At 55.8% G+C, this 12,374-nt stretch overlaps 1 protein-coding gene across 2 annotated transcripts in view; it reads right to left on the reverse strand.

Annotated features, from left to right (window-relative positions):
- PLA2G4E (phospholipase A2 group IVE) overlaps positions 1 to 12,374 on the reverse strand; it is a 65,694-nt gene that overhangs the window by 11,522 nt on the left and 41,798 nt on the right. For both annotated transcript variants that reach the window (XM_089310137.1, XM_008269138.5), the window contains exons 4-12: positions 10,760 to 10,891; positions 9,840 to 9,880; positions 6,914 to 6,956; positions 6,094 to 6,157; positions 5,186 to 5,346; positions 4,996 to 5,082; positions 4,625 to 4,662; positions 2,730 to 2,865; positions 1,211 to 1,347 (exon numbers count right to left, since the gene is read on the reverse strand). In XM_089310137.1, coding sequence (XP_089166263.1) covers positions 1,211 to 1,347; positions 2,730 to 2,865; positions 4,625 to 4,662; positions 4,996 to 5,082; positions 5,186 to 5,346; positions 6,094 to 6,157; positions 6,914 to 6,956; positions 9,840 to 9,880; positions 10,760 to 10,891 — 839 coding nt within the window. The remainder of the gene's footprint in view (positions 1 to 1,210; positions 1,348 to 2,729; positions 2,866 to 4,624; positions 4,663 to 4,995; positions 5,083 to 5,185; positions 5,347 to 6,093; positions 6,158 to 6,913; positions 6,957 to 9,839; positions 9,881 to 10,759; positions 10,892 to 12,374) is intronic.

The raw sequence follows: 12,374 nt of genomic DNA on the forward strand, positions 1-12,374 counted from the left end.
TTTCTTGCTATTATTCCCCCCACAAAGGACAGCATAAGGACTGTTTCTATTGCATTTGCATTGGGTTGGATATTATATGTAATCAGGAGATGGTTTCAGCTCTGTGGGGCAGTGTGCGTAGGTCATATGCAAGACTATGCTGATTTATCCAAGCGATGCAACTGGAGCATCCGCAGATAGCAAATCCTTTGTTCCTCCCGTGTGAAATAACGACAGCACCTCCTCCTAGTTTTGTTGTGAGGGAGAAATGAGAGGCTCTCCAGGACACAGTGGCCCAGGGCTTGGTGGAGAGCCAAAGCCACCTACTGTTGGTCGTCCCTTCTGAACCATCTGGCCTGGTGTCTCTGGGCCCCGACAAGGAGCAGGGACACAGGAGCTCTTAGTGTTCCTAGGATCAGTCCCCCTCCACTCAAACGAGATGGCCCATGTGGGACCCGCGGGCCCACCGCCATAGACGGAATAAGATGCAGCTCTGGCTGATGGGCCTTGGGTGGTCACAAGGCCACATGATGACTCTAGTGGGCCTCTTTCATCATCAAAAAAAGTGAAACATTAAATTTCCGACTGTGTTGTAGAAAGGCAACTATATCTAGGTTATATAGTAAAGCATTTTCTTTAGCCCAGAAGCCCCTTTGCTCTCTGCTGACTGAAGAAATGAACCCATTTTTTGTGCCTCTACCCCAAGCACTATGGCTCCTGCAGGTGCACTGGGCTCCTGTGGGCACAGTGAGGAGGTGAGAGCCCAGGGCGGGGCCTGCCATTCTCCAGGCTGCCCGAGGAAGCCTGGCAGGAGGAGGCTGCGGCAGGGTAAGGGTGGTGGTTCCTAACACAGGGAAACCAGGGCACTGCACCAGGAGACTTGGCACAGCACAGAGAGAGGAGGCTGCCCCTCCCAGCAAGATGGGGCGGGTGGCGTCAGGGGTTCACTCACTGTTGGCTGTCATACTCCAGGTCCCTGCCAAAGCCTCAGGGAAATGGCAGCACCGGTGATGGCCAGCATGCACTTGCCTGTCATGTGCCTGGTACTGGGCCAGTCTCGAGCACCAGCCCGAGCCCAGTACTTTTGTTATCCCCACTTTACAGATCCAGAACCCGAGTCCCTGTGCCTTTGTGGAAGAGCACCCATTTCAACCTGGGGTGGCAGGGGATGGGCATCACCAGGGACCCAGGCCGGCCCGTGCAATCCTTCTCTGGGCTCCCAGTGCCTTACCAGGTGGCCCCTGACAGGCCGGTGATGTAGGTGGCACAGTTCAGGAGGTTTAGCTTCTGCAGCCCCAGCAGGTGGCCGTACATGGAGGTCATGGATCTTGCTCCGCCCCCAGTGGCCATGATGGCTATCAGCGGTACCTGGCGGCACAGAGGCAGAATGTCAGGGACTACTTGGGATGGCAGCTCAGGGAGGAGGGGGGAGGAGGGAGAGCTGGCTATGGAGAGCAGTAAAGGGGAGGGGGGCGTTAAGTGACCCAAAAACCGTCCTCTGTCAGTGAAGGGCTCTGAAGCCTAATGGAGCCTGGTAAGCTCTCAGTACTGCTAGTGCAGCCCTCGGCTAACAGATGATCCACCGGGGCCCAGGGTGTGGGAGGCTCGCTCAAGGGCCCAGCTCATGTGTGATTCCTTAATGCTGCCAATGCCACGTCTTCTGTGGGTGGAACTGTGCTAGGGCTCAGTACACCCCGTGGTTGAAAAGCAGAGAGACAGAGACAGGCAGATAGAGAGAGATCTTCCATTTGCTGGTTCACTCCCCAAATGCCCACAACAGCCAGAGCTGCTTTAGGCAGCAGCCAGGAGCCTGGAACTCCATCCAGGTCTTCCACGTACTCGAGCCATCAGCTACTGCCTCCCATGGTGAGTATTAGCAGGAGGCTGGAGGGAGGAGCCAGAAGCACTCGGATATGGGAGGTGGAGTCCCGGGTAGCATCTTGGCCCCTGCAGCCCACCCTCGCCCTACATACTGTATTTGTGAGAACAGGAGTAGATGAATGTTTGAACGAGAGGCCCAAACAGTGGTTACCGCTGGGCCACCACAAGTGTACGATGCCCTGGGTAAGCTTCCCACAGGTGGCAGGGAGAAGGAGCGCTGTTTTCCCGGGGGTAGGCGCTGGAAGATCCTTCTCTCAGCTGAAGCCCAGTCACAAGGCCTCCTCAGGTGGACACAGCCTGCTAAGGCCAGCAGGGAAGGTGGGTGCTCCGAGGGCTCAGCTGCTGCCCAGGCGCACGCCAGGGGCCAGCCAGGGCTCTGATGAGGGCCTGGTGTCTGCTCCCTGGGAAGAAGCGATAGGGCCTGGGGGAGGCACTGGGAGATGGCCCCCACCTTCCGCCAGCTGCCGGCTGCTGCTGTGATTTCTGGGGGTGTGTCTGTGTGTGTATTTGAGAGGCGAGAGAACTGCAGGTGGGAGGACCTATGGCCTTTTGGGTAGGGGTGTCAGCTCTGCTGGAGGTGGTGGAGCTGAAAATGCTTCCTGGCTGGGGTGAGGCGCTCAGCCAGCCTCTGTTAGCCCAGGGACAAGCAGGGAGCCCCTTCCTCCCTCTCCACCCTGTTCTACCTCCCTTGGTGGCTGCATGAGTCACAGCACCCATGGCCCTCACCCCTGCACCCCCACGCAGGAGCAACCAGGGAGCAGAGCTGGGGCCAGGCTGCCGCAGGGCTGGGTGGCACCCGGATAGGGACGAGCCATGGCGGTGGAAGGAGCAGCTCGGCCCCCAGCGGCCCCAGGCCCGGCCACACCCACCTCATCCGCCTGCAGGTCCTCCTCCAGCTGCAGCACGTGCCTCAGCGCCTCGGCCACCACCACCTTCCGCTTCTGCACGAACTCCTGCTCCTCTGGGCACAAGCTGAAGCCCAGCCTCACGTCCAAGGTCTCGGGGCTGTGGGGAGAGAGGGCGGGGCAGAGCGGGCCCGTCGTCTCCAGCTTGAAGGAGCAGCCATGGCTTTAGGGTCAGTTGTTCAACTAGGTTTGAAGCCCAGTTCTGCCATGGACCACCTCTGTGACCTTGAGCCTCCATGTTCTCCTCTATGAAATGGGCTGGATGATGCATTATCTTTGGCAATTAATGAGGTGACAAATGTCAAACTCTCAGAGCCTTAGCGAGATGCTCTAAGCCAGTCCTCGGGCAAAGACCACTGCTGGTTCTTGGTTTAGGGACTCTTTGAACTCCCTGCCTCCTTGGCAAGGGCTGCAAAGCCTACAGAGGCTTCCCCAGGTGCCCTTCGTACCCACAGCAGCCAGATGTGGGTGCCCAGGGTCCCGAGAGCTGCTGGGCCCGTCCTTCCGGACAAGGGCCTGAGCGTAGACTTCTGAGCGAGGCAATCAAGCGCTCTGTCCCTCCGAGCTCGCGCCCCTCATCGAGCTCTTCCTGCTCACACAATAATCACCTCGCTGAATGTCTGTGCAGCTGATACGAACTGCATACGCCTCATCCCACGGAGTCCGCCCCAGGGGCCAGGATACGCCCAGGGCCTGTCCTCTTCTGATCCCGTCCCTGTCCTGAACAAGCCCCACCTCCTGGCCTGGCGCTGTGACCCTACCTGCCCTGTCCAACCTCACTTGAAGCCACCAATCAGGCTCCCAGGCTCCCAGGCTCCCCAGGAGCAGTGAGAGTTCTGAGCCTTTGTCCAGACCCTTGCCTTCCCCAGAAGCACCACCCAGCTCCCCAGGGAGCCCGGGTGCGCGGACCTGAGACTTGGCTCACTAACAATGCCCCATCTCTTGGAAGGCAGGGCCGTTTCTCTCCTTCGCGGCTAGCACAAGACTGCAGGCACAGCTGTAAGGAAATACTTCTTTCCTGGGCCGCCACAAACAACGAATAATAATACAGCGCGAGTAACAATAGCACTGGTCAGTCTTTGCTTGACAGGGGACTGAGAATTTCTCGTGTGCTATCTCACTGGATCAGCAGCACAGCCCACTGATGTGTGGGGTTCTCGTTATTCCTCCCTATTTAGAGATGAGGTAAACAGACTCAGCAAGATTAAACCACTTGTCCAAGGCCAAACAGCTAATCAGGCTCTAAATAGAAATTATGCTACATCACTGATTTTCAGTGAAGATGTCCAGATAACTCATGGAGAAAGAACAGTGTTTTCAACAAGTGGTGCTGGGATGACTGGGTCCCCACATGTGAGAGAGTGATGGTGGCTCCCTGAGTTCACACACCACATCCACAGATTAGTTCAAAATCAGCCACAAACTTCAAAGTGAGACCTAAAACTAGGAAAGTCTTGGGAGAAAACATCACAACTCTGCATTAGGAGACAGTTTCTTAGACACAACACCAAAAGCATAAGTGACAAAGAAAAAATTAAAAATCTTTGCTTCTCAGTGGACATCACTGAGAACCTGAAAAGCCAAGCCACAGACTAGGAGGTGTTTTCAAAACGGGTATCAGACAGGGATGTCTCTGGGATATACAAAGAGGGCTTGCTTACACCTTAACAGTAATGAGGCAGCGGGCGAAGGATGTGAACAGCCCCAGAGGCAAAGAGGAAACACAGCGGCCAGCAAGCTACAGAAGGAGCTCAGCACCCTCAGCCATCAGCGAGGCCAAGTCAAAGCCAGGGCGAGACGACACCTCCCCGCCGCTGGCACGAACTCGCCAGAGGGAGGACCGAAAGAGGGTACTTTACCAGGGCGTAGTCTTCATGTGTAACTCATAATTCTCACCCTGGGAAGGCAAGATGAAAAACTTGTCAGAGAAGACGAGGCAGGGCCCAGGGCTGCTAATCACACACGGTAAACCCGGCCCCGCCCAGGCGTGACTCAGCACGCACGCACATGCGCGTCCACACGCTCCGGCCAGTGCCCCTCTTCTGGATGTGACCCTCCCCACCATCTTCATCTCAGCCTCAGCTCCTCTCTGGCTCCTAGCCCGCAGGACCCCTCTGTCGTGCCTGAGCCCCCACAGTCACCTTTCCCCCATCCCGCAGCAGCTCCCCATCTCCCTGCCTCGGCAGCTCCAGGCTAAATGGTCAGGATGCTTCCCAGGCCCGGGCCTCACCACGGGTAGGGTCACCGCCTGGCCGTCGCAAAGGCAGTCGAGGGGCTGGCACACGGGGCCGTTGTTGCGCGTGCTGCAGCAGCAGAGCTGGAAGGAAGGGTGGGTGGGCTCTGTGAGGGGTCAGGGACCCTTCTGGGAGCCCCAGCCTGGCCCCCTCCCCAGGCCTCCCCCCATGGTAGCCGCCTTGTACCGCACAGCTCCAGTGACTCTTGGGCACCTCCACATGCAACTGGGGCTGGAAGTACTTGGGGTAGTGGAAGCAGGCAGGGTTCGGGCAGCAGGGCTCCCGGCAGGGTGAGATGCGCTGGGTGTTCTCAAAGGATTCGCTCACCATCACCCAGAGGTCCTTCACTGGGAGACAAGACATGAGGGTGAGGTCCCAGGGAAGCCTCTTGCTCCCCACCCCCACCTGGCCCAGCGTAAAGCTCTTGGAGGGGCCCAGGTGGGGTCTGGAGTCACTTGGGCACCAGTACGATGCCCCAGAGATGCCCACTGTGTATGCAGGGCTGGCGCAGGAAACTGCACTTTAACAAGGTTGGTGAGGGACGCTGGCCCCTGTGCTCCTCAGATAGCTCTTCTGAGACACCCACAGTCCTCCTTGGTTCCCCAGGTCACTTGCTCATTGCACAGAACACAGGTGCTTATCTTACTGTCAGTGCGGGAACAGGGGTCTCTTCCTCTTTCCTTCCCTCACATCTATAGGACAAGGATGGAAGCCTTGAATGGTGGGAAGGGGGTGGAAGCCCAGGGTTTGTGCCTAGAGGAAGGGGCACAGCTGGAGGGGCCCCCGAGAGCTGTCGGCCTCCCCCACTGCAGGAAACCCAAGGGCCTGGCAGGGATGTAGCACACTGGCGTAGGCAGCCCTGGGACCTAGGCTCAGGACGCTGGCCAAGCCTGGGGAACTGGCAGGGTCACGTGAGGGTCCTGGACGCACACGCCCTTGATGGAGCAGGCTGGGGAGGACAGGCAGTCACAGCCTCCTGGGAGAGATGATTTGGAGGCCATTCGGCCAAGCCTTGGGTTCCAGGCAAGTCCTGGCCCAGGCTGCGCCTGAAGCTGCGCTCTCCCCACAGCAGGCAGAGCAGGTCCAAGGCTCACTTTTCTTTCTCTTCCTCCGCCTCCTGGACTCCGCGTGGACCTCCAGGCAGGAGACTTGCCGAGACTGTAACAGAGTCAGGGGCGTCACCGAGACGCTGAGCAAAGCTCCCTCCTCCCTCCCCGAGGCCTCAGGGGCCCAGCAGGTTGAGGCAGTGGCATGCCGAGCCCACTCTCTGAACCCTATGACGGCCTGCCACCTGGCTAAGAGACAGGCTGCCTGAGAACGGAGCTGCTCCCTAAGCTCTGGGAGCCCCCCACCCCACCGCCCCAGTTACCGGGTCACAGTCTCGGCAGCTGGTGAGGGGCCCGACCTGACAGAACGTTCTGCTCTGGGGTCGGAAAATGAGAGCTTCCAACAGAACAGCCCCGAGAGGAGAGGGCAGGCAGGAGTTCTGAGCCACAAACTCCCCAAGCCTCTGCTGTCAGAGGTAGGGGTCTCCTTGGACCCCCAGGATCATCGGATGCATTGAAGCAAAACAGCTGTGCCAACAGCTGGATTATGAATATGCTTGCGGAGGGATTAGGGATGGGAGGAACAGAAGCTTCCTCCAGCAGCTTCCTTTAGTTGCGAGGTTCCTAAGAATAGGGGCTGTCTGGGTGGGATATGAGGCGTTGGGCCCAAGTGACATGCCAGCTACCTCTTCCCCGGATGCAGGAGCTCTGGCTGCGCCCCATGCCTGCCTGTACCCTATCTGGCTGGCTTCTTTCAGTCTGATTCTACTGGGCCCTGGATGGGACAAAGACCCACGCTAGGCCCAGTGCTCTCTCCTCTGAGAACTACAGCAGCCCAGGTGGCTAGGGAACCCGGAAGGACAATTACCACCAGCACGCCATTGGTGATGAGAGTCTCAGGTGGAGAGGGACTGGAAAACAAAACGAGAACCAGAGATAAGCGGTGTCATTCGTGAGCAGTAGCTCGCGGCTGTGACGCAGATACAGCTGGGGCCAGCAGCAAAGCGGCGGAGCCTCCTCCCTCCGCACAGAAAGCTCAGCCATAACCTGAGACAGGGAACTTGTCAAGGAGGAGACCAGGATCCACTTTGAACAAAATGTCCAGAAAGAAACAGAGGGATAGCACAGAAGGGCTAGGAGTTCTTCTTTTTAACAAAAAGACAACTGTTTTTTATGTCCAGCCAGGTGCGAGTGTGTGTGGTTAGGAAGAGGTTGCAAGAAGGGGCTGCAGCCCACCAACTCGAGCCGGCATGGCCCATTCCCCATTCTGTGCCTCATTCGACAGGTGCATTTCACAGAGCGTGCTGAGCCAGTCACAGGGGGGTCTGGTGACTGTTGAGTGTTCCTGTGTCACAAGGTTCCGAACTCGAGCCTCGAAGGTGATACTTGGTTTAGGGCAGTCCACTATTTAAATATAAGTCCGAGATTAAATATAAGGTGACTGCCTTCAGGAGCTGGCACTGTGCAGGCTGAACTGCCACCTGTGAAGCTGGCATCCCATGTGGGCACCCATTCGAGTCCTGGCTGCTCCACTTCTGACCAACCTCACTGCTAATGCACCTGGGAAAGCAGTGGAGCATGGGCCCCAGTCCTTGGGCCCTGGCACTCACGTGGGAGGCCCAAATGGAGTTCTTAGCTCCTGGCTTTGGCCTGGCCCAGCCCTAGCTGTTGTGGCCATTTGGGAAGTGAACTAGTAGATGGAAGATCAATCTCTCTCTCTCTCTGTCTCTCTCACTCTCTTTCTCTCACACTCTCTGTAACTCGGCCCTTCAAATAAATTTTAAAAAATTAAAAAAGATTATTGCTGGCACCGACATTGTGGTGTAGCAGGTAAAAGTCACCACCTGCTATGCCAGCATCCCATTTGGGCACCAGTTCATGTCCCAGCTGGTCCACTTCTGATCCAGCTTCCTGTTAATGGCCTGGAAAAACCAATGGAGGATGGTCCAAGTGTTTGGGCTGCTACATTCAAATGGGAGACCTGGAAGAAGCTCCTGGCTTTGGCCTGGCATAGTCTTGGCTATTGGGGCCATCTGGGGACTGAACCAGCAGTTGTAAGATCTCTGTCTCTCTTTCTCTCTCGATAACTGACTTGCAAATAAATAAATAAATGTTTTTTAAAGATGACTATTCAGATCAACTCATTACCAACTTTGACATATCTCATTTGGCAAATCACATTCTAATTGAACCAAGGACTTTTCCCCTCTCCAAGTCCTGCAAAACCAAGAATTGGAGAAAAGAGCCTAGATTTTCATTCATGTGAAATGGACAAAGTTGATTTTATTGGTCAACAAGTATTGGTGGGAAATGGAGTGCCTCTAGTGGTTTCACACACACACACACACACACACACACGCAGAGGGTCCTCCACGTGTAACTCACAAGTCCTCTTGTCCTCTCTCATGCCCCTCTTCCTCTCCCGACCTTGGGTGGATCTTAAGTAAAGGGGGCTCAGCTCCACCAGGGTTAAAAATAGGGGAGGTGGGGTAGTATTGTGGCATAGCAGGTTGAGCTGCCATATGGGCACTGGTTCATGTCCCCGCTGTCCCACTTCTCATCCAGCTCCCTGCTGATGTGCCTGGGAAAGCAATGGAAGATGCACCAAGTGTTTGGGCCCCTGCACCCCTGTAGAAGAGACAGAAGAAGCTGCTGACCTCAGTCTGGCCCAGCCCCAGGTGTTGTGGCTATTTGGGAAGATAGCAAACAGAATATAGAAGTAGCAGACAGAAGCCCTGATCTTCTCTCTCTCTGTAACTTTGCCTTTCAAATAAGTAAGTAAATTTTAAAAACAAAACTTAAAACAGGGAAGGAGCAGGTTGCCTGGTCACAAAGCACCAAGGCACTTGCCCTCTTCAGGTGGAGGCTTGGCCCCTCCAGGGGCCTCTTCCCTTCCTGTCCTCCAGCTCCAGGCACATGGCCCAGTCACACCTACAGGACCCTGGGTTGTCTTCGTAATTGCAAATGACTGGAATCAACCCTGCACCCTGACACACACACAAACACACACACACTGCCTGACAGAGTTTCAGAGCTGGCTGCAGAGGGGGACGGCCTCTGCTTTGTGCCAGGGTTGAGCTGTCTGCTCCAGCAGTGCTGGTTCAGGGAAGAGACTCCTGGGTCTTGCCCTCTTCTCAGCTGGGCCTCAATAGAGGAGTCTCCACTCCACGTGGCAGGAAGTCATTTTATTTATTCACTCACTCATTCATTCATTCACTCATGTCTTTAAAAGGCACAGTGAGAGAGAGAGAGAGAGAGAGAGAGATTTCATCTCTGGTTCACTCTACAAATGGCTGCAATGGCTAGGGCTGGGCCAGGCCAAAGTTGGGAGCCTGGACATTCATTTGGGTCTCCCATGTGCGTGACTGGGGCCCAAGTACTTGGGTCATCTTCTGCTGCCTTCCCAGGCACATTAGCAGGAGCTGGATCGGAAGTGGAGCAGCCAGGACTCGAGCTGGTGTTCATGTGGGATTTCCAGAACCACAGGCACAGATGGCTTAACCTGCTGCACCACAATGCTGGCCCTGGTGGTAGGAATTCTTTCCATAGGCCACCCGAATGCTGGGCAACAGAGACAGGTCACGTGGTCCGAGAACCAATCTTTAAAGTAATACGACGTCAGGGGAACTGGATGCATAGGGCTGGGGCCCAGGCTCCAAGTGATTCTGATGCACAGTGAGGAGCCCAGGGTGAGTGTCAGGAGTGAGAGAGAGAGAGGATGGCAGAGGCAGACAGCTCTGGAAGTCACTAGAAGGCCAGGACCTTGGCAGACGCTAGGGGCTGGGCCTACTCACATCTCCTCCAGCAAGAACTCCACCTCCAGCTCTTCCATGCCCTGGCGGGGAGGAGGGGGAAAGGTAAGACAACCGTGAGGCAAGTCTGCAAAGCCTGCTGAGAAGGAGCTGCCATGGAGCTGCCTGCCCGTCCCACACACTGCCTGCTGCCACGTGGCAAGCACTCTGGACAGCTCCCTCTGCCTCTCTCTGTCCCCAAGTCTTCGACATAGGAGCATGGCCGACAACCCAGGGTGTGGAGCTAACCCAGCCCTAACGTGTACATTCCTCAGTGCCCAGGCCACTTCCTTTTCATCCCTGCCCCAGCCCCCCACTGCTCTCCTGCCCAAGCAGAGGCCCAGGGCCTGGGGCCTGGGGCAAGGGAGCCCTGAGCGCTGAGAGGTGGGACTCCTTCCTGCACTACCTGCACACCTCTGGCCTCCCTCGGCCTCCGTTTCCCCACTGGATAGAAGCCAGGTGAGGGCTGGAATGCCTGCTCCCTGACAGTTCCCCAGGCCCACAGCAGGTGCTCCAGTACTTGTATGATGGTCGATGCCAGAACATCTTGGTACTCTTCAGCCCAGACCTCCTCTGGTGGATTTGCCCTCCCCTCCCCTCTGCTGTCCTACCCAGAGGACATGGAGGAAGGAGCAAAGGGAGCCCACACTGACTACCTTTCCCTTTGGAACTGTGAACACACTAGGTGCCTTCTACGCTGTCTCAGGCAAGCCTCACAGCAGCGCTGTGGGTAGGTGTTATTACTGCCTGCGTACTGACCAGGAAACAGAAACGCAGAGGAATTCAGTGAGTTTTGTGCAATCACACAGTTAGCACTGGGACCTGCACCAGCAGCATCACCTTCCCCCAGCTGGGCTGTGTACACAGCAGGGGGTCCACAGACCGTGAGGCAGGAGACCGAGGTCCTGGACCCCCACACCTACCTCTGGGTTGAGTGGGAACTTCACGTGGGTTTTCTTCCTGAAGCAGAGCTTGCCAAGGTCATAGAGAACTGTCAAGAGATGGTCATCCGGTGTCACCCTGTCTTCATCGCAGACGTTCAGCTCTAGCACATTCTAAGGGAGAAGGGAGGGTGCAAGTCTGGTTGCCATGGTTGCACTGACCCTTTCCTCAGATTGGTGGCCTAACTTCCGTCCCAGCAAGGAGCTGGCTCTCAGGGACGGGAAGCCGGCACAGAGGCCCTGCTCAGCTAGCTGAGAGAGACCCAGGAGGGGAAAGGAACTAAGGGAAGGAAACCTCTGTCCCTCCTGTCCAGCTCTCCGAAGCCTTCCTCCGCCTCTGCCCTGGCCCCCTGCTGGAGAATTCTGTCCTTCCACCCGCTTGGCAGAGAGTGAAGTACGGAGGGATTTCACTTCACCTGGGAGAGGACAGAAGGAGAGAGCAAGCAAGACCCCGCCAAGATGTAGAGGGTATCCAGCCGTGGGCCCTGCGGAGCTGCAAAGCCCGGATCAGGAAGCTAACACCTCGACACTCCAGAGAGGGAGGCAGAAAGACAGGAGTTTCTGACAACTGGCTCATCTACCCCTAAGAAGGCCTCATGAATGTTTCCAAAGCAGTGAGGCAGGCAGCCTCTCCCCCCACCCCCATCCCCCAATCTGGCTGAACTCTGAGGTCAGTGGTCTCAAGTTGTTGCAAGGATCCTGGGAGACACGGGGCTGCGGCTGAGTTTGCTTCTTAGCTCCCTATCTAGCAAACCTAAGGTGGTTCTGGGGCTTCTCAACCAGATGAGTTCTGTCGACCTCATAACGAACAGAAACCCAGTATGCCCCAGAACCAACACAGCAGCCCCATAATCCTTAAGAAAAAGGAAGCCCCAATGCTGATTTCAACTTGGCAGACAAGCCTACATGGAAATCCTCCTCCTTCTCCAAACTGATTTGTATGATAGAAAAGGTGTTTTTAAAATAAGAAATACAAAAAAAGAAATACAAAAAGGACTTCATGCCCTAGAAATGGGAAAGCATCCACATAGCAGCAAGCTGGCGCTGTTGAGCCAGTGCCTCACAATGGGTTGACGCCTCCACGATGAGGCCACATTGGTCTTAAAAGTTTTCTGCAGAGGATGTTACAACTCAGGATGTTCGAGGGGCCATTCTCCCAGCAGAGATGTGAACTTGACTTAGGTCATCATATATCTGAAAAAGGCTTACCAAGTGGAACAAGAATTCAACAAATGAAGGCACAGGAACACACACCCACAGAAATAGAAACAGAAGATGAATCTGTAAAGGATTCAAGGAAGACAGAACCCTTTGGGTGGAATCTTGACTGGCCTTGGAATTAGCATATAGAATGGCTTTTTCCCTCTGTGTATTCTGCTCAAAGCATGCTCTGGAAGGTACCAGAAGCCATGTTTTGGGGGCAAAAGACACCAGTACCAGCAGCAATTGGATAGAAAGACAACTGAGACCAGGAAGAAGGTGGAAGGATGAGTAGACAGAGAGAGATAAGCACGAGCCAGGCAGGAGGAAGTAGTGGATGAGTGGGAAGACAGTGGGTAGGACAAGTGGGCAGAAGGAAGAGGAAACGGGCCAAAGG

Source organism: Oryctolagus cuniculus, chromosome 12 (assembly GCF_051225735.1).
Source record: "Oryctolagus cuniculus isolate XC-2025 breed Fujian yellow rabbit chromosome 12, ASM5122573v1, whole genome shotgun sequence".
Taxonomy (NCBI): Eukaryota; Metazoa; Chordata; class Mammalia; order Lagomorpha; family Leporidae; genus Oryctolagus; species Oryctolagus cuniculus.